Source organism: Argentina anserina, chromosome 6 (genome assembly GCF_933775445.1).
Source record: "Argentina anserina chromosome 6, drPotAnse1.1, whole genome shotgun sequence".
Taxonomy (NCBI): Eukaryota; Viridiplantae; Streptophyta; class Magnoliopsida; order Rosales; family Rosaceae; genus Argentina; species Argentina anserina.
Window position 1 is genome coordinate 37002868 of NC_065877.1, and position 27178 is coordinate 37030045.

The 27178-nt window shown below is 39.8% G+C and overlaps 6 protein-coding genes across 9 annotated transcripts; 4 read left to right on the forward strand and 2 right to left on the reverse strand.

Moving 5' to 3' along the window:
• Positions 1-3655: 3655 nt before the first annotated feature.
• Positions 3656-6742, forward strand: LOC126800587 (ACT domain-containing protein ACR6). The gene is made up of 7 exons (XM_050527972.1): positions 3656-3884; positions 4277-4322; positions 4470-4584; positions 4696-4763; positions 5112-5720; positions 5938-6042; positions 6151-6742. Exons 1-7 carry the CDS (start codon positions 3838-3840, stop codon positions 6493-6495), a joined length of 1335 nt encoding a protein of 444 aa, XP_050383929.1. The 5' UTR covers positions 3656-3837; the 3' UTR covers positions 6496-6742.
• A 344-nt stretch (positions 6743-7086) lies between these two features.
• LOC126800583 (pentatricopeptide repeat-containing protein At5g14080) lies at positions 7087-9308 on the forward strand. Of its 2 annotated transcripts, XM_050527967.1 has the most exons (3): positions 7087-8129; positions 8232-8773; positions 8881-9308. In XM_050527967.1, the coding sequence occupies exons 1-3, from the start codon at positions 7120-7122 to the stop codon at positions 9120-9122; spliced, it is 1794 nt and encodes a 597-aa protein (XP_050383924.1). In that variant the 5' UTR covers positions 7087-7119; the 3' UTR covers positions 9123-9308. The 2 variants fall into 2 exon arrangements, with proteins under 2 accessions (XP_050383924.1, XP_050383923.1); XM_050527966.1 differs by having other exon boundaries at positions 7087-8773.
• A 197-nt stretch (positions 9309-9505) lies between these two features.
• LOC126800579 (protein ESSENTIAL FOR POTEXVIRUS ACCUMULATION 1-like) lies at positions 9506-16903 on the reverse strand. Of its 2 annotated transcripts, none has more exons than XM_050527962.1 (10): positions 16566-16903; positions 15882-15944; positions 15664-15758; positions 14277-15158; positions 13994-14078; positions 13743-13904; positions 12840-13604; positions 10571-12754; positions 10414-10486; positions 9506-10180 (listed from the first exon to the last, which is right to left on the reverse strand). In XM_050527962.1, the coding sequence occupies exons 1-10, from the start codon at positions 16642-16644 to the stop codon at positions 9736-9738; spliced, it is 4833 nt and encodes a 1610-aa protein (XP_050383919.1). In that variant the 5' UTR covers positions 16645-16903; the 3' UTR covers positions 9506-9735. The 2 variants fall into 2 exon arrangements, with proteins under 2 accessions (XP_050383919.1, XP_050383918.1); XM_050527961.1 differs by having other exon boundaries at positions 13988-14078.
• Positions 16904-17289: 386 nt separating this feature from the next.
• LOC126800601 (60S ribosomal protein L7a-2) lies at positions 17290-19179 on the reverse strand. The gene is made up of 7 exons (XM_050527990.1): positions 19110-19179; positions 18973-19023; positions 18695-18896; positions 18135-18304; positions 17923-18051; positions 17751-17843; positions 17290-17636 (listed from the first exon to the last, which is right to left on the reverse strand). The coding sequence occupies exons 1-7, from the start codon at positions 19110-19112 to the stop codon at positions 17505-17507; spliced, it is 780 nt and encodes a 259-aa protein (XP_050383947.1). The 5' UTR covers positions 19113-19179; the 3' UTR covers positions 17290-17504.
• Positions 19180-19842: 663 nt separating this feature from the next.
• LOC126797486 (actin-related protein 2) lies at positions 19843-24252 on the forward strand. Its single transcript, XM_050524108.1, has 16 exons — positions 19843-19850; positions 20380-20488; positions 20582-20692; positions 20794-20928; positions 21033-21104; positions 21218-21296; positions 21530-21579; positions 21742-21845; positions 21940-22008; positions 22087-22150; positions 22377-22445; positions 22640-22723; positions 22901-22959; positions 23382-23448; positions 23741-23824; positions 23916-24252. Exons 1-16 carry the CDS (start codon positions 19843-19845, stop codon positions 23994-23996), a joined length of 1245 nt encoding a protein of 414 aa, XP_050380065.1. The 3' UTR covers positions 23997-24252.
• On the forward strand, positions 23910-26743 carry LOC126800589 (omega-hydroxypalmitate O-feruloyl transferase-like). 2 transcript variants are annotated; one of them, XM_050527975.1, is made up of 3 exons: positions 23910-24005; positions 25323-25787; positions 25876-26743. In XM_050527975.1, the coding sequence occupies exons 2-3, from the start codon at positions 25350-25352 to the stop codon at positions 26728-26730; spliced, it is 1293 nt and encodes a 430-aa protein (XP_050383932.1). In that variant the 5' UTR covers positions 23910-24005; positions 25323-25349; the 3' UTR covers positions 26731-26743. The 2 variants fall into 2 exon arrangements, with proteins under 2 accessions (XP_050383932.1, XP_050383931.1); XM_050527974.1 differs by lacking the exon at positions 23910-24005 and adding an exon at positions 25008-25179.
• Positions 26744-27178: the final 435 nt, after the last annotated feature.

The window sequence follows — 27178 nt, forward strand, 5'->3', positions numbered from 1 at the left end:
TCTTATTTTGTCTGTGTGCTTTCTGATGGATATTCTTTCTGCTTCTGCTCTCTCATTCATTCTTTCTGATGTATTATCTGCTTCAGTCTCTGTTCTTCTTCTTTTTTGGCTGCTAATTTTACTTCTAATAGTAAGTGGAAAAACTCAGCTCACTTTAGCTAAACCAAGATGTCGTGCCACCCGCATAGACAATCCATCCAACTGTCGCGAAATCTCTGATGCATGTTTTCAGTTTCAGAGTTCTGAACTTCTGATGATTAACTAATTAACTATCCGGTCATTGACTCATTAACTAGTGCCTGTCAATTGTTGTTTTAAGCATCCATACATGACATAGTTCTGGGCACTGCGACCTGGACTTGATCATCGATAAATAATTGGATAGTAGTGGTGCTTGGCCTCTCTCTGTGTGCCCCTTCAGTTCCTGCTCCACCTCCATTGTTTGATTTGTTTCCCTTTCCTCTGCTTCAAAGGTTCATTCAACTTCAATATGTCAGTTCTAGGGACATCATGACATGTATTGAAATAATTTTTCGGAAGTCTTGAAAACTTCATGCTCGGGCAACTTGGAGGAGTTTGGGCTATGTATTTGTCAAGCCTACATGAGTGAAATTAGACGTATCAGTTTGGTTAACCCCGAATATGAGTATTCATCAACTGTACAAGTAACTTTGGTTCTCAAATGATTCAAAACTCGTGATTTGACTATTATCATTCCACACCAGTTCACCTACTTATCTATTTCCTCAAGTTCATACTATCAGTTTCTACATCTTTAAAATGACATTAACTAAATATGGCAAGAATGTCTTATAAGGAAAATAGGTGAGAGCGGTTCTCTCACAATATAGCTTGCAAGGCGTGTCAACTGCCAACAGATGTGTTACTCATTCGTGAGTGTTAGAAATTCTTGTTTATATGTATGATTCTAGATGGATCAAATCAGCATGCATGCGTTTAGGAAAGGATCGAGTTTATTGTCCTGAATGTATACGTGTATTGTTCGACGGATATCAACATACACACATATAACATATTGATAGGTTTAATGGTTGCATATACTGATGCGTATCAGAGATCCTACTAGTGCCACACTGCCACTGGGATGGGGTGAAGAACAACGCTGATAGCTCGGTATATCAATTTAAATTTAAGGGAAGTACTTTAGAAACAATTACATTCATACGGAAGCAAATTTTCCGATCACATTTTATTTGTCTACTTTGTGTTCATCCTTCTAAACTCATGTCATATGTTTTTTCTCAACTCAAAGTTAGATAATAATTGAGCAATTGGACACATGACATGAGTTTAGAAGGATTGACACAAGGTGGGCAAATAAAGAGTGGTCGGCAAATTTATTTCACATTTATACTACCTTTTAATTCTCCCGGAGAACCACGTGGCAATGTCCAGTTATCTTCATTTCCAATTATAATTTGACACGTACATTAATTACAATAAAATTATAATTATACATATATTATTATTTGTGAAATGACCTACAAATATTATTATTTATGAAATGACCATCATGTGTATTGGTGATTTTGAACTAGGATTTCAAATTTAGAGTTTAGGGTTTGGGGTATAGGGTATTAGAGCTTAGGCTAATAGAGGGTATGGTGTAAGGTTTTAAAAGAAACTCAAAATAGTCTTTGATAAAAAAACTTAAATATGATTATTCTTTTTGAATCTTACGTATCAGATTGTAATTAGAATGTAGAACCATTGTACATTACCACGTGGTTCTCGGGATGACTAAAAAATTCCTCCTGGTTCTAGGACATACGTTTGATTTGTTCCAACTCGTTGCTTAGTCAGCCCGCCACCACAACAAGTGTGCGGTTAATTGTGTACCGATCAATATCTCCCAGTCTTATTCACACGGTTAGTAGCTGATCATAGAATTCATGCTCAACTACCATTTGATGTAAATCCAATAGTAAGTAGAATCTTTTTAAAATTATGTTATTTTGTTTTCAACCCTTAGATTTACATCCAATAGTGGTTGAACATGAATTTCATGATCAGCTAATGACCGTGTGAACGGAACTGCAATATCCCTAACTAATTGCGGGCGGCTTTGATTGATTCCTTGCCATGATCTTATTGCTAATGCATCTTTCCAAGTATACTATCTCTATCGCTATCTACTGATCGATCAGTGGCTCCGATTGTACCCCCAAGTAAGGCCAACTGATGATCAGCCTAAGTAAGCTGGCCTGGCAGTGACACTTGCATATATGCATCATCGAATATCTTAGCTACATAGGTCACCTTATCTCCTTTATAGCCCGCATATAATTTCATCTAATGGACACGTATCAAAGAACATCTAGTTGCAGCTGATCTAGCTAATAAGCTACCTGCTGGGATTTTATTCTCCTTCTTGAACATTTATCAAGAACAGTAGCAGTAGTAAAGAGTACGCTCCCCACGTAGTTCAGGGATAATTTAAGAATGAGATCGAGCATAACATAAATTCAACCAAAAGCTAGGCCGAGAAGGATTTCAGCTCTTTGATCGATCTCTGAAGATCGATATGACTACTACATACATATCTAACCTAAAAGCAAAATTCCTAATATACTAACCTGGAAATGATATAATATTCAAGCATGCGTACGCCTAAAAATGTTCTGCGCGTGATTCATATGATTCTACGTTCACAGGATCCTAACTTTAGCAACTCTAAACTACATGTAGTCAGCCTCGATCAGCTGGCCTGTAATTCCTACATACTGTATATATAATATTCTTAGACAATTCAATTGAAAATGTAATTAGAGCGGACCTAGCTAGAATACATAATTAACATAAATATATAATACAACTTGTCTGCATATGTTGATTTTTCTGGATAATAGTTCATACTTTGATTGATTATTCATCTATATATGATAATCTATTTATTTGTTTGTTTCTGGCAATTCCTGGTCCAACGGTAGCCTTGTTTTTGTTGCTTGGGATACTCCACGTTCCTGATTTCTACATCACTGATCCCCTTTCTCTCATCATTAGCAATGCAGCGCTGCATACCATACATATCGAATCGGATGGTAGATAGAGAGTGTTAAAATGTACGTGGAGTCTGTATGGTGTATGAATGATGGATTAAAAGTATATATGGTATGCAGCGTTGCACCATATAATTTCCCGTTTCATAGTACTATTTTTCTCACGTCGAAGCTAGTTTGAGTATATATATTTTTAACAATTAAGATCGAAGATAATTGCAATTCTATTAGCTAGCAATCTTTGATATTCATCATTACAGTGCCTTCTCTAAGATAAACATAACCATAAAGAAGAACCCTAACGTAATACTTATCAGAAACCAAACGTCGGGAGAGTATCAGTTGCCGATGCTATTGCCGCCGCCATAAAGGCACGTGCCTCACCACTTCACTACCGAACATCACGTGACATCATATTTCCCGCTAAAAGGGAAAAGGGAAAAGGGGCCATTGACCACGGCGTGATGCGGTTAACCGACCGCCAAGCCAGTCAAAAAAACACGACACGTGCACAGCCTACGCCGTTGTTTCTACAAACGGCTTTTTCGGCCCGACGCCCCCCGTAAAGCGCTCCCACTGATTTTTATTCTCGACACACTCTTTCTCTCTCTCTTGATTTTTCGTATTTCTCCTTCAATGTTGGAGGAAGGCATCATCGTCGTGTATAGGATCATACTAGTGTGTCTTGTCTTTGTTAAAGCTCATGTATTTTTGTGGAGCATACGTTTGTTTTTGGGTTTGTTCTTAAAAGCCTTCTATTTTAGGGTTCTGGGAAGACAGATTTCTGATAGATTTGGAAAAGGAAAACGAAGGAGAAATGGATGATGAGTATGCCAAGTTTGTGAGGCGGATGAACCCACCAAGGTGAAACTTATATCAAGTATCCTCCTTTTTTCTGGGTTTTGATTTCTTGTTTGTTTTGATCTGGTTTCAGTTTGTCTCTTTAATTTTTTAATTCCTGTTTTGAATCTGAAATTTGTACGTTCCTATTGTGCAATTGACCAATCTTGTTGAGATTGCTGTTATGGTTTTGGTTTGTGTGCAAGTTTGTTTTCTAAATTTCTACTGGCCGGGTTCAGTTTCTTATCTTTCATCCTAGCTAATTAGGACAAGGTTTGTTTTTGGAGTCTGTATAACATGTTATAAGTGAGGTCAAGAAACTTCTGGGTTTGGCTTATTTGATTCTCCTTTTCTTCTAGTTCAACTTTGTATGAGAAGCCCAGAAGCTTTATCTGATTAGTCTCTTGTTCTTGCAGAGTTGTGATTGACAATGATTCTTGTGAGGATGCTACTATTATCCAGGTGAGGCTTTTGTACCATGTGATTTTGTATGATTGCTTAATGCTTGTTATATTCATCTGTTGAATACAGAGAGTCAATCTTGTAAAGTATTCAGTTGGATAAGTTGTTTGATTTTTTTGGGTTAAGATTTGTTAAATTTCTATCCAGGTTGACAGTGTCAACAAACATGGAATTTTACTAGATGTTGTCCAAGTGCTTGCAGATGTGAACCTTGTAATAACAAAAGCTTATATCTCATCTGATGGGTTATGGTTTATGGATGGTAAGTTTTAAACGTTCCTTGTCTTTCACTATATTTATTTCCAATTTATCATCATCTCCACCCCCACTATGTTCCCTTTTTGCTGATATTGGTTTAATTTTCTATCTTCAGTGTTCAACGTGATAGACCGTGATGGCAAAAAAATCAGAGACAAGGACATTATCAACTATATACAAATCGTAAGTACATGTACAAGCCGGATTGTGCTAATGTTTACTGACAAGTAGGCAGAAGGTTGTAGTATCTGGTTTTGAAGATGATGATCATACTGTCTGCTAGGCCAAATGTTTTTAAAGCTCAATTGAGTATTGCTGCTTGAAGCTTGAATAAATTTAAAGACATTAAGCCACAATTTTTTTTCATCATTTAGTCCTAATGTTGGTCATACATATGCATTACAGTTGGCCTTGTGAAAATAAAATTCTGCTTATGACTCCTCTTAACCACCTATGAAACTTGGTCTTTAAAAACTTGTGAGATATGTAAATCAATTTTTCTTATATTCATTCAACTTGACAATGTTGCAGAGACTTGAAAGCAATGCCAGCTTTGTGCCGTCTATGACAGATTCTGTTGGCCTAACGCCCTCAGAAGAGCATACCTTAATTGAGCTCAGTGGTACTGATAGAACGGGTCTATTGTCTGAAGTGTGTGCCGTTCTTGCAGACCTTCACTGTAATGTGGTAAATGCTGAGATATGGACACACAATGCCAGAGCTGCAGCTGTAGTTCATGTCACAGATGATACCACTGGTTGTGCAATTAAAGACCCAAACCGCCTCGCATCAATAAAGGAGCTGCTTTGCTATGTCCTTAGAGGAAACTACGAGTCGAAGGCTGCTAAAATGACACTCGCAACCTCTGGAGTTACAAATAGAGATAGGAGACTGCATCAGATTATGTTCGCTGACAGAGATTATGAGAGGGTTGGAAGAGCTGAATTGGGCAGAGTTGAGGATAAGGGCTTAAGACCTCAAGTAACTGCCTTTTATTGCAGTCAGAAAGATTATACTGTCATTACTATGAGGGCAAAAGATCGACCAAAATTGCTGTTTGACATCATCTGCACTTTAACGGACATGCAGTATGTGGTATTCCATGGAATGGTTGATACAGGGACGACGGAAGCTTATCAGGTATCGTTAACATCCTGTAGTTCTTTCTCATAAGGTGTAATTTAACATACTAAAAATAACTGCAAATCTTTTGGTTATGGGGTCAAATGTTTTGATGAGTCGGTAAAGCAGAAATATAGTGCAGATTTTGTGGTTTGGGACTTTGGGTTGGGGAAATGTTTGCTGAGAGCTATTTATGGCCTTCCATTTAATAGCCCTGGTATGTATGCTTTCGTAGGAGTTTTATATTCGACACGTTGATGGAGTTCCTATAAGCTCAGAAGCTGAGCGAGAACGTGTTGTACAGTGTCTTGAAGCAGCCATTGAAAGGCGGGTATGTGAGGTACGTGCCTCTATGAACTCTTGACAAATGAAAAACTTCTCATTCAGTTTTCACCTTTGTAACTATACATCTGTACTAATACATGTTGCTTTCCCAACTGCCATGCAGGGGCTTGAACTACAACTGTGCACCGATGACCGGGTTGGACTTCTCTCAGATATTACTCGGATATTCAGGGAGAACAGTTTGTCTATCAAACGAGCAGAAATTTCAACCAAAGGCAGAAAAGCTTTGGACACTTTTTATGTCACAGACGTGACAGGAAACCCAGTTGATCCCAAGATGATTGATTCAGTTCGCAGGGAGATTGGCCAGACCATACTGCAGGTGATATGCAGTTCTACCCCTCAACCACCAAAGTCCCCGCAAGGGACAACAATGGGGTATCTCTTTGGAAACTTGTTCAAAGCTCGAAATTTACAGAATCTTAAATTGATCAGATCCTACTCTTAGTTTCTCCTTAGAACTAGAAACTGTAAAAAGGTTACCCATGCTTCAAGTCTGTATATTGAAGTATATAGGGATTAAGAAACTAGGCATGCCGCCATCCTAAACCCTGCGCAGCTGACTGGTGGTTACTAGTGTCTAGAAGAGTAGAAGAAACCCAAACACCAATCTACACTGTGAAGCTAGTGATTGGATTTGTATATAGAGTACCTATGTAAATGATTGTATATTATATCGTACATAGTCATGTACAGAGGTGTACAAAGATAGTAAATTGTACAGATAATTTAGCTCAATGAAATGTGATGTACAGATTTTAGATAAAGTTGCATTTTTGCTCTTATTTGTTTATAAATTCCTCCATGCTCGGAGTTTTGACACTCGGTCATGTTGACATCAATTAAACCATTAGATTTTAGCTTTGATCGTCAACCAGTAATCATCCTATTACCAATACATTAGAATGTCGATATCATTATATTACGATAGAATATAGAATATCGATACGTTGATCGTTTTATTTGGTGTACAGATAATAAAATTGCCTTGTTTGTTTTACAGAACTACAGATGATAAAATGGGAATGGCGCCAAAACAGAGAGTTGCCCAAGTGAAGTGAACTGAAATGAAATGAAAGCGTCGGCGGCGGCAACAGAGTTAGCGACCCGTATAAGCCGAGCTCTGATCTCGGCTTCCAACAACACGAAGCCAACTCGGTCATGGAATCCTTCACTCGAGAATCTCCTCTACCGCCTCGGTTGCCGCGACTCACTGAGTCCCCAACTCGTGGCCCGAGTCATCGATCCTTTCCTCCTCAACCACCACTCTCTGGCTCTCGGCTTCTTCAACTGGGCTTCTCAGCAGCCCTCCTTCTCCCACACCTCCCTCACCTACCAATCAGTCCTCAAGTCTCTCTCTTTTTCCCGCCAATTCTCCGCCATCGATGCTCTGCTCAAGCAGGTCAGAACCCACAAGATCCCCCTCGACGGTTCCGCGTATCGCTCCGTGATTGCCTCGCTGATCATAGGGAAGAGGACCCTCCATGCGTTCTTGGTGTTCGGTAATGTTGAGGTTGAAGACATTGGGAGCGAGATTTGCAACTCACTTTTGGCTGGTTTGGCTTCTGATGGCTACTTTGATCATGCCCACAAGGTGTTCGATCAAATGACTGGAAGAGGTGTTCCTGTGAGCACAACTGGGTTTGGTTTGTTTGCATGGAGGTTGTGTGGGAATGGTGAGTTGAGTAAGATTTTGAGTGTGTTGGATGAGGTTAGGAGGGGTGGTTCGGAGATTAATGGGTCTGTCGTGGCGCTTTTGATTGTCCACGGGCTCTGTCGGGCTTCAAGAGTTTCAGAGGCTTTCTGGGTACTGGATGAGCTGAGGAGGAGAGATTGTAAACCGGATTTCATGGCGTATAGGATTGTTGCTGAAGCCTTTCGATGTGAGGGCAGTGTGGTTGATAGAGAGAAGGTTTTGAAGATGAAGAGAAAGCTAGGGGTAGCTCCGAGGAGTGGTGATTATAGAGAATTCATACTCGGGTTGATTTCTGAGAGACGGATATCTGAAGCAAAGGAATTGGGACAAGTGATTGTTAGTGGGAACTTTCCAATCGAAGATGATGTTCTCAATGTGTTGATAGGGTCAGTGTCAAACGTTGACCCTGGCTCTGCAATGATGTTTTTCAAGTTCATGGTTGGAAAAGCGAGATTCCCTACTCTTTTGACATTGAGCAATTTGTGTAGGAATCTATGCAAGCATGGCAAGAACGATGAATTAGGGGAAGTTTTTCGAGTTTTGTCTTCAGGTGGTTATTTTAAAGATTTGGACACTTACAATGTGATGGTGGCATTCCTGTGCAAAGCAGGAATGGTGAAGGAAGCCTATGGAGTGCTTCCGGAGATGAAGAAGAAAGGGTTGAGCCCAGATCTTTCAACTTACAATTCTCTTATTGAAGCATGTTGTAGAGAAGATCTACTGAGGCCTGCTAAAAGGCTGTGGGATGAGATGTTTGCAAATGGGTGCAGAGGAAATTTGAAGACTTACAACATCTTAATTCAAAAAATTTCGGAAGTAGGCCCAGCTGATGAGGCTCTACGGCTCTTTTACCACATGTTGGGAAGAGAAGTTACACCTGATGCGATGACTTACACAACTCTGCTTGAAGGGCTTTGTCAAGAAGCAAAACTTCAAGCTGCTTTGGAAGTTTTCGACAAGTGTGTTGAACAAGATTTGATGCTTGCCCAAACTGTGTTGAGTACATTCATCCTCTATTTATGCAAAGCAGGTTGGTTCTATACACATAATATTTTTGGATGCTGTAGTTTCAGTAGCATTTAACTTTATGACCCTATTTGATTTGGCTTGTTGCTTATATGTTTGTGCTCTCTGCAGGTCTTTACTCTGCCGCGTCTAGCTTACTCTGCCGCCTCAGTTTTAATGTAACGCTGTCAGATTCTCATGTAGTTTTGCTGAAATCTTTAGCCGACGCTAAAGAGATTCCAGTGGCGATTGAACACATTAAATGGGTCCGGAAAGCTTCACCCTCCATGTTGCAAACCATATCGAACGAACTAGCATCAATTTCTTCTTTGCCAACACCAGAACCAATTTTACAGTTGCTTAAAACAATGTAGAAATTTTCAGGGCTGGAGCAATAATATGCTTGGAAGGATTTTCAGTTCATATCAGTATGCACAGCTTGCAATCTGTGCATAAATTTTAAGCACACGTGCTGTATTGCATCATAGCTTGATAAAATTGATTTAGATTCTGATAAGTTGAAGATCAGAATGCTTTTTTATTTTTGGTTTGTTGCGATGATATAGAATCGCTCTGACACTCATCCATGCAGTTTCTTGGTGAAATTTCAAGAGTCGAATGAATAGATTTAGATCTGTTTGGGGCTTAGGGTTGGTGTCAAGGAGACAAATGTGATCAATTTTGCAACCAGAAAAATACTTGTGCACTTGTCAAAATAAAACAAAGTAAAACCGAACACAATCCAACAGTTCTATAATTCTATTGCTATGCTTCTCTTACAAAATTTGACACCCTCCTTGTTTATACCCATATATATACCAGCTTAAACCTGCATATCTACCTTTGATGGAGAAAGCTGGAAAACTAAATGAAAAAGTAGTTATCCACATCTCAAGTTAGCTGTGCATTCTTTACACCTGAAAAGATTTATAGTGTTTATACATGTGCCAATCTGGCTTGTCTCCCACCACGCAGGGCTCCGTTACATCAATCATCCAGGCGATAAATCTCACCCTTCATGATCCGGTTGCTGGATACCTTAAAACCAAGTAGAGCAGGATCGATCTGCCTTCCTTTCTTGCCTTTCTTCTTGCTAGTTCGCCCCAATTGACCACCTCCATCAGATGACTCCATCGCACCCCTGTTATCAGCCTCTGGAATAACTGGTTTCTTAAGGACATCCATAAATGATGTCTCAGAGACACCAGCATCAGTATAAGATGAAGCCCTCCTGAACTGTGCCTGATTTGGCCTAGATGCCGGAGATTCAGAGACCATTGTGGCAGCATTTCCTTCAGAAGTTCTGAGGCTTATTGAGCTTCTTGGCTTAACAGGTAGAGAGACTGCAGTATCAGACAAAACATCCTGGGATGATGAGATGCGTCGTCTTGGTGTAGCACTATCAAACCCTTTGGTTGTAGTAGAAGGCAGCCTGTCAACGGAGAATCAAGAATACAATGATTAACATCTGAATGCTGTCTAAGGGGTTCTAAGTGCGAACTTATATTAGTCCTTTCATTGCTGATTGAAACAGCAACAGTGGAATCAGATATTACCAAGAGAAATAATATATACTATTAATGGCCAATGCTGTTTACAACAAGAAAATTCATTCTCAAAAACATGTGATATTACACATAGAAAGTAAAAAGTAAAAGATTCTACCTCCCATCAGAAGCATCTTCTCCAAGAGATTTATCCACTCCCATCTCAGAGATGTGAAAACCCCCACATCCACCTGAATCATCAAAAAAGCTTCCCATACTCAATTCTTTCTAAAAATATGGGATGAGCAAAGACATAAGAATATTTGAAAACTTACCAGCACTGCTCAGTGAGCTATGCCTGCTATGGGTATTACTAGGTAGTTCCCCACTACCAACGGCCGTGTCTTGTTGCTCTGCCATGTTGCCTTCATAAGGAGTATCCATGTTTCCTGAAAAGAACTGAGCGTCCATGTATGCCCTAGGATCAGATCGTCTTGCTAGATTAGTTGGTTGCTCGTTCATACCATAACTACCCAACTGTTCTGTGAAGGAGTTGTTCAAACCAACTGACTGATCTGGAAGAACATTATAAGGAAGATGTACAGAGCCCTGACTTCTGGAAGAGGATAGGTGATGCTGATAATCAAATTCTGATGACTGCGTAGGCTGATGACCAAGTTTTTGATGCATGTCGATCAAAATTTGCTTGGACTGTTCCTTATCACTGCTATTTGAAGCCCATCTATTTGAAGTAGAAAAAACATCAGTGGCTTCCGTGTCTCGTCGGTTTTGCTCAGCATCACGACGCAAATAAGGCATCACAGCTTCAGTGCAGCTACTTTCTAGCGGTCCATTGTTCCCAGATGGCAAGCTTTGATGAGAAGCATAGAACTCATCAGAAACCAATTGATGGTGAGAGGATACCCCAGAAGATAAAGATCCGCGCTCATCAATAGAGGAATTAAAACGATATTGTTCCCTCACATCTCGATCTTGTCCACGTGTGTTTGCAATATCCAAGTTCATCCCGTGAGAACCAGCAGGAACAGTGAACCTATCAAATTCCGTAGGGTTGAGTTCATAGAAACCTCCCTCAGGTCTCTCCTGAGAGGCACGATTCCAATTGCGATGGCTTAGTTCCTGCTCATTGGATGGAAATCTCTGCTGTAGCTGGTAATTTTCTGAAGAATTATGTCCCAACATGTGAGCCTGGTGATGCCCAGCAGGATCCCTCATAAAAGGACCTGCTTCATCTGCAAACCAAGGCCCACCAATACGCCTTTCCCCTTCTATCTGCTGCTGCTCTCTCAATGCCATTGATATTTTTTGTGCCTGCAACTCTTGTTCATTAAGACGGAGTGGCAGCTCCAAAGTGTTCCTATTCCCTTGCTTGGCCTGAGATATGAGGTCAAGAAAATCAGTCTGTCCAGGGAGCGCACCCTCACGCATAGATGCTTGGATGATCTGATCAAGTGAGGGATCTTGCCTTGGTGAACGACTTACATGATGCAGATCATTTGAGAGGTGGTTACTAGAATGTAACTGATCGTGAAGGTTGGCTAGTGTCGCATCCATCTTCCACTGCCCATAACTATCAGACATCTGCCGACTCAATAACTGTTCAAGGAGCAATTGTTCAGCTTGGGACTGCTGTTGCTGCTGCAACTTTTGCAGCTGTTGTTGACGAAGGTGCTGCTCCAAATGGTGCTGAGGCTGAAGCTCCAACTGATGTTGCTGTTTCTGTTGCTGAAGCTCTAAGTGATGATGCTGTTGCTGAAGCTCCAATTGACGCTGCTGCTGCTGCTGAAACTCCAACTGCCGCTGTTGTTGAAGACGCTGAAGCTCCATCTTCCGCTGCTGTTGTTCTTGAAGCTCCAAATGGTGTTGCTGTTGCTGAAGCTCCAATTGTCGTTGTTGCTGTAGCTCCAACTGGCGTTGTTGCTGCAACTCAAACTGGCGATGTTGCTGTATTTCCAACTGGCGCTGCAGCTGCAGCTCCAACTGACGCTGCTGCTGTAGCTCTAACTGACGCTGTTGCTGGAGTTCCAATTGCCGCTGCTGTTGAAATTCCAACTCGTGCTGCTGCTGACGCTGAAATTCCAGCTGGCGTTGTTGTTGAAGTTCCAACAGTCGATGTTCCTGCTCTTGACGCTGTAGTTCTATTAAATGTTCCATATCAGGCACTACTTGATGCATCGGGATATTAGGATCATTCAACCAATTAAGTTTGGGGATATTTCCCTCAAACAAGGTATCTCTAAACTGCGCCTGATCATCCATGCCTAAAGACACATTGGAAGCTTGAGCAGGTCTTAGATGAGAGCTGCCTCTGAGCTCAGACATCAACAGGCCAAAAGGGTGTAACTTATCATCCTGGCGATTAGGCAGGATGCTTTCAGAAACTTCATCCGTGAGGGAAGGGAGGCTATGGGAATTTGAAAAAGAGCCCTGAATATCAGCTGAAGGTCTCCTCAGAGGAAAGCCACTGCTACTTTTAGGCCTCCCAGGAAAAACTATTTCTGTAAGAAAAAAAAAATTCATCCGTCAACAGTTTTTACAGATGATGATAATATGGAAAGAGAAGACTCAATAGACAAAGCATACCCTCATCTTCTTCAACATAATTTTGAAATCTTTGATTATCAAGGTACTGGAGTTCAGAGTTGTAACCATAATTGGATACTCTGAAGTGCAAATCATCACTAGAGGTAGGTTCAAGTCCAGATGAAGTCCAATGTTGAATATTTATATTGGTAGAATCCTCAAAGTGAGGAGCCATTTTTCTCTCTTCCACGATGCTTCCAACACCATCAAACGATTCTCTGGTATGCAAATTGGAGTTAGAGATCAATCCAGATTGAGTTTTCAAATTTGGCATTAATTCACCAAGTTCTTGAAATGGAGAACCATCAGGGGCATCAGTCAAGCGCAGTAATAAGTCAGATCCAAAAAAGCCTTGCTCAAACCATTGAAGTATGTCAATCCCCAGGAAAGGTCCCTGGACGTTTCCTTGAGGATCAAGATAGCATAAACTTAAATCTTCAAATGAGACAACTATTTCTGAATCTGCCTTCTCATTGCTCCTGACATATAGATCAGTACTCGGGGCTTGCTGTAGAGATGGAATATGAAAAGGTGAACTGGAATCAGGAAGCTGGCTATCAATCACAATAGTAGCTGGTTCATTTTCTGACATAGAATGCTTTGGGAGGCCAAAATCTTTCACATCCTGGCATCCAGGAATTCTTACTTCAGCAGCACTATCACTAAGGCTGTCAATCTCCCCAGCACTTCTGCGATCATAATTCTTATTAGATCTATCAGTGCCTGCTGTGCCAATAGGATATCTCTGCGCACCTTCAACCCGTTCTGGAAAACAGTGTGGCAGTAGTTAATAAACACGGAAAGAAGTGTGGAAGCGAATAAATGAACATTCAAAAAGTACCCATATTGTCAACTTTCAAGAAAAAAAAATCAGAATATCAAGGTTCAGCCAACTTCCCTTACCATTTAAAGATAGTGTGCCCAAGCCACAAATAGTTGAGCCCTCAACATTGATAACTGAAAAGGAACTGTTCAAAATGGCCTCTCCAGTAGATAGAGCATTTTCTTCAGACTGCAGTAAGATCTTTCTATCTACCTCCTTTCTTAAGGAGGCATTAGTATTTCCTGAGTCAGTAATTGAAAACCCATGTCAAAAGCGTTTTATAAGTTTCCTAGGAAAAATCCACAGAAAATGCCAAAATAACAACCTTTACCATCATCATTTAACACATTATTTTCTCTGGATGGTAATACTTCACTGCTGGTGATTCTTCCCATCCATATATCTTCAATACCAGCCTGAAACACACACCAGACAGATTCCAGTGATGAAGAAATGAGTTAGTGATTACGTCTATAAACAAATTCTGGCTTCATCTAATGCCATCGGAAGAGAAACAAAGATTAAGACAGCGCAAACATTTACTTGTATAAAACAATTTTTTCAGAAGATACATATATAGACTCAAGTATATACTAAGAATAGAATTGATATACCTCTTCCTCTGCATGAGGTGCAACAAAAGCCAATGGCTCAATATAGCCTACTTGGGTTATTGGAGAGACATGCTCCATGCCTTCAGGCACGATATCAAAAGCTGATTCCGTCTTTTGCTTACGATAAATATCAAGGAGCTTTCCCCTGGGGTAACGGAACTTCTCAGTAAGGGGGCCAGCTTTTCCCAACACATTTTGATTTTGATCCGGAACAGACCCAATAGTGGATATGTAGGAAGGTCTCCCAATCTGTGCGCTACCACTAGTTTGGGACCTCCCTCGTCCAGAAGCAAATCCTACTTTCTCCACCTGTCCTCTGGCCATCCCAAATCCTGGTGCAGCACGGTATGGCACTGGCCCCCCAGACTGAACCTCCATGCGATGGCGTGGTCTCCACTTATCACGAGAATCACCATCACGTTCAGGATTTGCACGATTGCTACTGACAAGAGACTGCTTGTCAACATGAGCATCTTCTCTCTCAAGATCTGTTTTCTCTATTCGAGAATCCTTGTCTTTATCTTCAGGGCCCCACCTTGATGACCATTTGTTGTCTCTCCGTGATTCATGCCAGCGGTCAGAAGACATAATTTTATTCTCAGGAACATCCCTAGTAGAAGGGCCACCTACTCGGTGATCTTCTGCTCTATTTTCAGTAATATCCCTACTACTGACTCCTACACGGCGATCTTCTTTTTTGCGATCCCTCCTACCAAGTAAGCCAGTTTCTCTCTCCTCCTCACGCCAACGACGGTTACCATCTAAATCAGGTGCATTCCTCCTCCAATCCTTTCTGTCCCGAGAACCATCGGAACGCCAAACATCTCTCGTATTGGAATCGGAAGAGTTACCAAGAGCTAAGGACCCTGGTGCATGGACTTCCTGCCGATTTGTATCAATGGTCAAGAAAGAACATAAGACACAGAAATGATCTATAATAGTTCAGATCATCTATATAACCAATCCTTCAAACAGAAAACAAAACATCATATTCCAATATTCTCTTTGCTCTTCATTGGGCAATACAGATGATTTCAAACATGCCAGAAAATCAGGAAACTGAAACCATGGCATTCTTATAATAATCTATGACGTTTAGAAGCTATATCTGCAAGCACTAGTTTAATAAATAGGGTCTGTATATCCCTTCGCAGCGCTTAAAACAGACAGATACAACATCTGGCAAAAACAATTCCAGCTAATGCCTAAATAGAAACTTTATTTTGTTAATAGTTTAACAAGCTTAGAACATGATTAACACCTGACGAATGCTTTAGACTATAACAAAGGTCTACTACACAAAATCAGCATATAAGTACTTGTCGGGTATAGCTTATTAATCTACAAATAAAAGCATAATTGGAAGCTCAAATCAAAATGCACATACCCCCGAATGTCCACTTGAGAGTGGCTTAGCCTCAACTGATTTGGAATGCAGCCATTGAGGAGACAAAGGTATGCTGTTCTCAGATGCCAAGTGATCTGCAAATAAAAACGTAACAAATCCATAAACCCCACGGCACCCAAGAAATTGATTATAAGTTAGTAATATAACTCGCTAGTAAGTGAGCATTCTTGCATAAAACAAGCATAGAAAAGCGGCACCTTTTGACTCATCAAGCGACCCTGTTAGAGGCTTATCCCCAGCATTTCCCTCCAAGGCTTCATCTAACATAGCAGAAAAGTCAATGGTTCAAAAACTACAATAATTGGGAAACCAAACAGTCAATGCCCTCACCAGCATCGAGTAAAAACACGAGCAAAAATCACTTGAAAAACAGAGTCATGACTTGAAGAAGCGTCGACTCAAATAAAAGAAATCAGAAACTAATCATAGTGCAGACCACATAGCAACGACTCGGTGGGCCAAACAGTTGGATCTTCTACTTTGATAGAACAGAAAATAGATATCTACCTTAAGAGTTTAAATCACAAGAAGAACATTGCAACTAAAATCGAGCAGGGCTCGTTGACGAACATCACTCTTGCACTAAGCTAATTATATCCACCGGAATTATACTAAATTCCTTGTCCAAATCGACACCGTGTCGAAAACCAATAACAACATCCACACACAAAAAAAACTCTTAATCCAACAAATCATAATCCGCGTCGATAAGCTTTAGAAGTAGATTTTAGACCTAATTCAAAATCGGCAAGGAATAACAGAAAATTGAAATGCATAGAAACAACGAGAACAAGAGAGAGAGAGAGAGAGAGAGAGAGAGATTAAAGTACGGAGAAAGATCTAGAATGAAAAAGAAAGAAATCGAATACAATGCGGGAGACCTGGTTTGGCGGAGGAGGAGAAGATCGCCGGAGATGGGAGGAGATCTTGAGGGAGACTGACTTTTCCGTGGGCCATCATCAACGAATCGAATAGTTGCAGGAATAAATTTGAGATTGAATTCAGAGAAAACGTAATAAGCTATCTGCAAGCCAACACTTGCAGATTACGAGAATGGCGTGAAGCGGAGAGAGCAAGGCGGAGAGAGATTTCTAGGGTTTCAGGAATTGCAGGGTCCCTTTGAAGAATGAGAGAGACCTGAGGGTTTGGGTGGGTGAATCTTTATGTGTGTATTCTGTGAATGATCAGAACAACAAAAGAGGCAGGCAGAGCGAGTGTGTCTGTGGGTTTGTTTTTTAGGGGAGCTTGATACATATCTCTTCTCCTTCTATTTATGCAATTTTGCCAACGAAAAATTCTGTTATTTTCACTTTTATCCTCAACTGTAAAAAGAATTTACAAGAAGAAAATTCTTCTTCTATCCTCAACTGTAAAACTTTCTTTACACCATATTTGAAGGTTGAAGGAGGTTGGGATTTCGAACAAGCTTCAATAAGCTCTATTATTAGATATTGCTGAAAGCATAGATATTGCTGAAAGCATAGATATGGCTGGGTTCTGCTCTAATCAACAATACTAACAAGGCAGTGATGGTGGGACGACGGAACCATCACAATTCTGGAACATAAACTTAAACCATCAAAAACATAGAAAATGGGTTCATGCAAACAGAAAACCCAACATGATATAGAAAATGCAAAAACTTGTCCATTAAGTCTAACACAAACGTTGCAGCTATTTGAACGTGGGTCTTAATACCAAATCTCTTTTAGTGAAGCTGCATTTGATAAAAGGAAACAAAACCTCTGCCACTATAACAAGCCCGGTAGATACTCCGGAAGCACATAATCTAAGGAATTCTTAATACACCGAGATAAAACTTAATTCATTCTTTGGGCTGCTTCCTTTGCAAGGAGCCTCTCCTTTGCCTTGGTCTTGGCCTGCGACTTGGAACCCATGATGCCACCTCCCCACTTCTTCCTGTATTCCTCGTACTTGTCATTGAAGTTGGCCTGCAATTCAAGAGAAAAATCAAACAGATTAAACATCAATCAACAAAAACTGTATCTCATTGTAATAATAAACGCAGTAAAGCAACTTTAAAAGACACCGTCGTTCTAACCCACCTTGATAGCCTCCAAGACTTTGCTGAACTCCATCTTATCTTCATTCTTGACCGTAGTGAGGCACAAAACTGAAGCAGTTTTCTTGTGAACAATCTGGCAAAAGAGAAGATATAAAATTATTATTTTCAAGTAACCGTGGCAAGAAACATTACATAAATGCCAAGAAAATTACCGCTCCAAGACGGGCTTTGCCCTTGACAATGCAGTAGGGGATCTCCATCTTCCTGCATAAAGCAGGGAGCCATACAACCAGCTCAATTGGATCCACATCATGAGCGATAACAACAAGCTGAGCCTTGTTCTGCAGACATAAGATTACACAGAATGTCACTCAAACACATCAAGCATACGGAAATACAACATTCATAGAAATTATAGTCATACCTGCTCAATGAGGTAGGTCACATGGTTGAGACCATACTTCACAACAATAGGCTTCTTGGCTTCGACAGTTTTCCCTTCAGTCTCAGCATGTGCCCTATTCAAAAGGCGCTCTTTCTTCTCCGCCTTGTCTTCAGGCCTGTACTTGAGAAGCATCTTGAACAGGCTTGTGGCTACAGGCAAGAATAAAAGAGAATATATCAAACTGAACAGTCAGATAAGTCAAATCAACATCACTTTAGCTCTCCACATAGACCAGATGAAATATAACATCCATTTAAGTTTACAAACACTAGCACCAACCCAAAGGAACATGCTTCAATAGTTTTACATCAACTTTGTTACCAACACTAGTAATCCTAGCAAAACAACTAACCATTTCACATTACTCAAAACACAACAATAACTACAGCTTGGAAAAGTGCTACTAAGGATTTGCATATAGTGTATGCTAACATCAAAGCGAGGATCAAACATAAATACAAACCCACTGAATCCAAAGCGAGAAAAATGCGTAAAAATAGTGAGTGCGAAATATAAGAAAAAAAGGGTGGAAAACATACCGAGGTTTTTGTCAAGGGTCTTGGTGAACTGGTTGAGAGCTGGTGGGACCTTGAGCCTCTGCTTGAGGATCCTCTTCTTCCTCTGAATCTGAACAGCCTTGGGCCATTTGACGAATCGGGTTAGATCCCTCTTTGGGGGCAATGCTCCTCCGATCCCAAACTGCTTCGGACGCTTCTCGAATAGTGGATTCACCACCTTCTCCTAACAATCCAGGACCGCAATCAGCAATCAATCAATCTCAATAGTTAATTCTTACAATTTTGGAGTAAAGAATTACCGGCTTCTTCTTGGAAGCTGCGACTGGGAGCTTTGCACCTTTCTTTGGACCCTGAAACGATTAGGCTAACGGAGTTAGAAAGACAAACGGGGAAGTAGAGATGGCGGAGGAGAAGAGAAGAACCGGGTGGTGCTCACCATCTCGGCGGCAGCTGCACACTTCAATTAGCTTACAAGACAGCGGACGCAACCCTAAATGCAAACTCGCTCGCTTATGTTTTGATTTTATACTATAAAGTTGGGTCTTTGTATGCGGGCCGGGTCTTCAGTGCCCGAGCCGGGTAACAAACGATGGGTTTAGTGTGTATTTTGTAGTAAAGCCGTATTTTGGGGTAATATGTTTTTTTTTTAAGGAATATGTATTTTGTTGTCATCAAAAGTTTGATACTGCTCTTAAAATGGTGGACTTATAGTCTCCGGGTCCTCGAGCATATTAAGGTGAAATGATCATTTCTCATCAGGTATTTTTCACTTACGATGATCGAACTTGAGACCTCATTGCTATCAAGAGTATCTCAAGAGTGTTCGCCCAATAAACATGTATATTATGCTTTTTACCACTAGACCAAACCCCACCATTAGATCAGCATAAAAGTGAACAGTATCAAACTTTTTTTTTGTAACCAAACAATATGATACTTCTCACTTCTATGCTGATCTAAAATAAAAAATGTGATACGTGTGTTGATCATCAAAATGTTCAAAGGTATATTATACATGTTAGGTAGGTGATTAATTTACTACTTCGAATTTGTTTATAGTCTTGTGAATTGATCCGATTTTGTTGTATTCGATTTTCTTTTTTTGTTTGTATGTAGTTATTGATAATCTAGCATTAGTCCTCACTTTAATTCTTCGTGTCTTGTAAAAGATGTTAATGTATGTTGTTGAAAAATTATGATTGCAAATTTGCCATTAACATTGTCGAAAGATTATGATGATGTGCAAATACGTTTTGTTATAGAGAACACCATATTTAAAATCATAATCGATATTTATCAGCATATATATGCTCAAACTAAATATCACGCAAGAGAGCGGTCCTTGCAGATGTAAGAAGGTTACTCAAGATTTAGATTTAAAAATAACATGTAGACATAGTTATCAAGAGTTATTCTAAAAACTTCGTGAGTTTATAATTTTTACTATCGTAAACAGTCATGTGATAATATTGCGAATATTACTAAGTACTTCATCTATATCTTCATCTGATGAAACTGAATTTCATGCAAAATGATACATATCCCCGAGTATGATCAAATTCATCAAATTCGCCATCAAAAATTTGAAGATAACGACGAGTGTTATGAAACTAGAAAATACACAATTCCATGTCGTTTTATGTGGTCGAATTGTCGAAGAATAGCGAAGCTCGTCACTCTTGTTATCTCTCTGCGTCTACTTGAAGGAATGTGGTAGACCGTAGACAAACCAACGAGACCAACAGCAGCAGCAGCAAGCCAACATCAGCTCAACATGAACAACCGCAAAGTCGTCGTCTGCGACAACGCACCGGAGTACTACTTACTGCCCTCCCTAACTTGATCCTCATAATTTTCGAATTGTGCTTTAGAGATCTGATTCAATCTGTGTTGTGGGTTAATTTGCAGTATGTCAAATGTGGGTTTGCCGGAGAGAACTTCCCCACATCGGTGTTCCCTTGCGTGGTTGGAAGGCCATTGCTTCGATACGAGGAATCACTCATGGAACAAGAAATCAAGGTCTAAACTTACATTGCTTTTGACTTCAAAGGTTGAGGATTTAGCGTAATTGTTCTGTAAAGGGTTTGCTTTGATTAGTTTTTTTACATGAATTCGTACAGGATACAATTGTTGGTGAAGCTTGCGCAGAATTTCGACACCAGTTGGAGATAAACTATCCTGTTAACAATGGCATTGTGCAGAACTGGGATGACATGGGTCATGTCTGGGACCATGCCTTCTACAGTGAGCTCAAAGTACAATTCTTGTTGCCTTTGGTTGTTCTTGTTTTTTGCAATCTGAAATCTTCTAATTTCATACCAATGCTTGATCAATCTTCTAACATGTTGTTTGTCAACAGATAGATCCTACTGAATGCCATATATTACTCACAGACCCTCCCCTCAATCCATCAAAGAACCGCGAAAAGATGGTCTGTTTTGCGATTTCTTTATCAGGCAGTAGCCTAGTTTGGTTCGTTTATGTGCCTACTTTAATTTTTGCAAGTGTTGGCCTCTCATGATTCGGTTTGATTCAATGTTTCAGATTGAGACCATGTTCGAGAAGTACAATTTTGCGGGCGTCTTCATTCAAATTCAAGCTGTTTTAACTCTGTATGCTCAAGGTGCTGATAGAGATGATTAAAGGTTATATGTTTATATTGCTGCTCTTAGCCCAACTCATTTGTTCCCGGTTCCCCCTATTTTTATTAGTTCAAAAAGCTGGTATTTTTAACTCTGGGGATACACAAGAAAAGTGAAAGTCTTTGGTATTACTTGCTAACAGGAGTGAAAGTCTTTGGTATTACTTGCTAACAGGATGATGTGTATAAAACTTTTGCTTATTTTTTTTCTGCAGGACTGCTGACAGGTTTAGTTATTGACTCTGGTGATGGCGTTACTCATGTGGTAAGTACCTGAGTACCAACTTTGAAAATAATGAATTAGGAGTCTGGATCTGTTTGTTCAGTGTATCACTTTTAAAATACACATTCCTTCCCAATAACTGCAAGCAAATAGATCATTTCGATAAGCATTGGCCTCAAAATCTAAACTTTTTTAGTTCAATAGGTTCCAGTTGTTGATGGCTACTCATTTCCTCATCTTACAAAGCGTATGAATGTAGCTGGCCGGCATATAACATCCTATCTTGTTGATCTACTCTCACGGAGGGGGTGAGGACCAGTTGCTTGTAGCTTGGTAACATCAATAATTCAATATCTACTTTAATGAAACTGTATTGATGTGAAAACTCGTACCTTCTTCTAGGTACGCAATGAATAGGACGGCTGACTTTGAGAGTGTTAGGGAAATCAAAGAGAAGCTCTGCTATACGAGGTAGACAATTTCAATGCCCTATTCCAATCTTATGGAACTTATTGATTACATAAATCATCATGTCCCATGTGGCTGCAGTTATGATTACAAAAGGGAGTATCAATTGGGACTGGAGACAACCATACTTGTAAAGAATTACACTGTAAGTTGAGTTCCCTTTGACATCTCATTAGTGTCTATACAGTCATTACTAAAAAAGTGGGACCTTTTTGAAACATGACTCAACTATAGTGGAAATTCTTCAAAATAGGTCCCAACTGCAGAGACATTGGCCAATTTATGTTTTAGTTGGATACTTTTCTGTTTGGTTTTGCATTGTATAGCTTTGGCCAATATATTGATGAATTTATTGATATCATTATAATCAGCTGCCAGATGGAAGGGTGATCAAAGTCGGAACTGAAAGGTTCCAAGCTCCTGAGGCTCTCTTCACTCCGGTAATTTTCCAGCCTTCATGTCCTCTTATCTGGATTTTATTTGATATAAATTCTTCTCTAGTCAAATATATGGCTGCTAGTAACTACTAGAAACATTTATAATCGCTTCAGATTGGTATTAGTAGCTGCAATGCTGATTTTGGGAATTTGACGAGTTTGGAGGTTCTGAAATCTATAAATATTCTCATTTTCAGGAGCTTATAGATGTTGAAGGTGATGGGATGGCTGACATGGTATTCCGTTGCATTCAGGAAATGGATATTGACAATAGGATGATGGTACTAATATGAGTTTTTTAACAGCATCGATGAGTTCTGTATTTGTTTGATGAAATTTGCAATTTGTCTATCAGTTGATTCAGCTATAAATAAATGTATCGAGTACGATAACTTTGTGTATCTTAAACTCAAGATTTGATTGACTCTTAAAGTGTACATGCAATTCGTCGTGTGCAGCTTTACCAGCATATAGTTTTAAGTGGAGGGAGCACAATGTATCCTGGACTACCCAGTCGGTGAGATTCTCAGTCTTCTTTGCTTGACTTCTTATATGTACCTTTTTGACAACCAGTATTCATGTGTGTATCAAATTTCTGTATGTTTGATGAAGTTGAATGAGATTTCAACTGTGTTCTTAGTCCTAACGCTGTTCATTTATTATTATTTTCTTTACAAATGTATCAAGTAGATGCAACATCAGTTCCTCAGTAATATTAACCATCTGGCTTCTCGCCTTCACATCAGATGCACATGAGAGGATAGTATTTGTATCTAGATTCTCAGAATATCAAGTATGGCAGTTTTTTATCAATTTTATAAGATTAAACCAAGTGACCTCTTTTTCATCCTTGCACACTTTCTTTTTTCCTAAATTAAAACAAAAATGTAGAATTAGAAGTTTGTAGATCTCTGATACTAACTTTTGGTGTTTCTTCAGTTTGGAGAAAGAAATTTTGGATCGCTATCTTGACGTTGTCTTGAAGGGTAACAAAGATGGATTGAAGGTAAAATATGAATTATGTGTCTAATAGACTTGAAAAGGAACAACCAGAGAGTTGAAGAAATATGAACAGTTGGAACATACTATGGGTATTGAAGGAGTACTGAGACAACTGTGCTTAGCCTCCTTTAAAAAACTGTAGTGAGGTTGTCAGTGGTTAAGCTTGGGACACGAGTCATAATTACTTAAAACAAGAAAAAAAGTCAAAAATAGAGAGAATATCAAGAAGTTGAATTTGACATTATATATTAAGTTCAAATATTGTACTCCTCATGCTCTAATCCTGTGATCCACAGAAGTTGCGATTACGAATCGAAGATCCTTCACGGAGAAAGCACATGGTGTATCTAGGTGGTGCGGTCCTTGCTGGAATTATGAAGGTACATGTCATTGCTTGTTATCTTTAGCACAAATTAGGTTTGTATACAATGTCATCTAAGAAACTTTCAATCGGGTGGTTTCCACATGCAGGATGCTCCAGAATTTTGGATTACTAGGGAGGATTATCTAGAGGAAGGAGTTGCTTGTCTCCGTAAGTGTGGTCAGGCATGACTTTTCGAGGTCAGTTTGCCACCCACTTAGCTGTTTTCAGTAGTTGGACAATTCAGAAGCAAAACCATGAGAAAGGAAGACATTACCATGTCAAATGGTGCTTTCAGTAGTACCACATGGCTGGTGTTTCTGTGATAAAAATCAGCAAAAGCATCAGGATTTGTTTCCTGATGGCTGGAATATAGAACAAAACATATAAGAAAAATGTAGAAATTGTTGTGTATTTTATAAATATCATTTCTTGTTTGGCACTCTATTTCAAACTTTTTCTGTGCAACAGCTTGCTTGCACATTTACAGAGTTATAAACAAGTGATTTAAACATGAATTTTCCATGTATTTGATATTCTGTCCGTCCATATACTTGCATTCAGATAAGAGTTTCTAGTCTTCTTCAAATGTACACATCAAATTAAAGATTTTTAGGTAGCGTTTTAGTACTTGCAATAATTACAGCAGTTCACCTACTACATTAACGGTGGAAACATCTTCCTTTATATAGATAAATTTGGTACAGAGAAACTGCAGAAATTGGAAAATGGAGTAAATAAGCAGCTCATCTGTCATTAGAAGTAAGGTAATGAATCATTAAAAAAGAAAATGTGTAAACTAATTTTCTTATATAGAGGCCAAATACGTCTCCTTCAAACAGTGACATGCATCCGTTAAGGAGAGCAACCTACACTCTTTTTACTTGTTTCTTTAGCACTTTCTGGACCTGTATGATTACCAGAAGTTGGCGTTTTCGTATTCATCAGTATATGGATCATTGAATCATGTTTTATCATGTTGGACCAAGTAAGCAAGTTTTGGAGGCCAACCTCACCCATACTGGATTCTTAGTCTGGTAGGTTAGGTAACAATACCAGTAACCTACTCTCACCCATTCTTTTATCAATTTACTAATATGTGTAATGGTATACTGTGCCCTATAAAGGCTATAAACACACCACTTCAATACAGGATCACCCCAAAAAATTTATCATAGATGACGTGAAATTTTAGACACAACTACCTATCCCTTTCACATTATATTATTATCTTGGAGATAAGTCACAGAGCTTCACTATAAGCAGGGTCCTGCAGCCCTTCACTTTCTATATTACAACCCACTGGTTAAGTTTTTAGCATTCACTACAGTCATTTCTTCAACTGTCTTCTTGAGCCTGCAAGTTGCAAGCATGGTGTGTTTTCTCAAAAGGAAAAGATGCATATTATTAAGATAATAAGTCATACATAGTACATTTGTTTTCATTCCACTTTTCTTCGATCAGATTCTTACCAATCTTACCTTTTGTTCTCTACTTCTGTTGACATTGTGGTTCAGGTTGTGGAAGCTGGTGAGTCTGCTGCAATGAACTCCAATGGAAATGTGTTTCAACTCAGAGTGAAGCAAGGAGAGCCAACTCTTGTTTCCCCAGCAGAAGAAACAGACAAGAGTTTGTACTTCCTCTCCAACCTCGATCAAAACATTGCGGTCACTGTTCGGACTATTTATTGCTTCAAGTCAGATGAGAAAGATAATAGCAACGCAGGGGAAGTGATCAAGGATGCTCTCAAAAACGTTCTTGTCCATTACTACCCCCTTGCTGGGCGCCTAACAATCAGCTCGGAAGGCAAGCTCATTGTAGATTGCACTGGAGAAGGAGCTGTTTTTGTCGAGGCAGAAGCAGATTGCACAATAGAAGATATTGGAGACATAACAAAGCCTGATCCAGAGACTCTTGGAAAGCTGGTCTATGACATTCCTGGTGCCAAAAACATACTAGAAGTGCCTCCTCTTGTGGCACAGGTATGTAGACCTCAAGCTCAACACACTTAATCATTATAGTTCACCTAAATTTAAAACTCAGCAACTTATTTTTATGATGATATTTTAGGTGACAAAATTCAAATGTGGAGGGTTTTCACTTGGCCTGTGCATGAACCACTGTATGTTTGATGGCATTGGGGCTATGGAGTTTGTGAACTCATGGGGGCAAACTGCGAGAGGTTTGCCATTAGAAGTTGCACCGTTTATAGACAGGTGCATACTCAAAGCACGCAACCCACCTATGATAAATCACCTGCACCAAGAATTCTATGAGATTATCAATGGTAATTCTTCTGAAGTTGATGAAGACAAGATGCTGTACAGGTCCTTCTGTTTTGACACTGAGAAGCTCGAAAAGCTGAAAGCTAAAGCCAGGGAAGATGGCGCTCTTGACAAGTGCTCTACATTTGAGGCCCTCTCGGCATTTGTGTGGAAAGCTCGGACTAGAGCTCTAAGACTCTTGCCTGAACAGCAGATCAAGCTCTTGTTTGCTGTTGATGGGAGACCTAAGTTCAACCCACCACTCCCAAAAGGATACTTTGGAAATGGCATTGTGTTAACAAATTCAATCTGTGAAGCAGGAGAACTGATGGACAAGCCATTGTCACATGCAGTTGGGCTTGTTAAAGATGCCATCAAGATGGTCACAGACGATTACATGAGATCAGCCATAGACTATTTCGAAGCTACAAGAGCTAGGCCTTCTTTGACATCCACTCTTTTGATCACAACTTGGTCTCGGCTCTCGTTTTACACAACTGACTTTGGTTGGGGAGAGCCTATACTCTCAGGTCCGGTGGCTTTGCCAGAGAAGGAGGTAATCCTATTCCTGTCTCATGGGACAGAGAAGAAAACCATAAACGTGCTTTTGGGTCTACCAGCTTCTGCCATGAATGTCTTCCAAGAACTGATGAATATCTAGATCAACAGCAAGAAGTGTTTTCCCTATATATAAGCTTTTATGTTTGGTGATTCACTACTACTTCTTTGTTATCTGATTGCTTCTCATGGACTATGATTATGTTCTGATAAACGATCCATGATATTTTTTTTTTCTTCGTGGGTGCTTAAATTAATAGAGCTGGAACTTCTTTCTTCTACGTACTTATGTTTTGTCCATTTCAAAAAGAGAAATAAATTCAATCTATGTTGGCCTCGTTTGTTTGGTATCAGGAAAAGAAAGTAGTTCCTTTGGAATTCTCATGGGAAGGGAACACTTGAGTTAGAGGTGACAAACGGCCTGACTGGGCCGGTCCGGTCCATTTTATGCGGGCTACAACCGTGTTCGAGCCGGTCAATTTGTTTAAACATCAAGCCCGCCCTGGTCCATGACTTATGCCTATGTCGGGCCCGTGCCAGACCAACAAGCA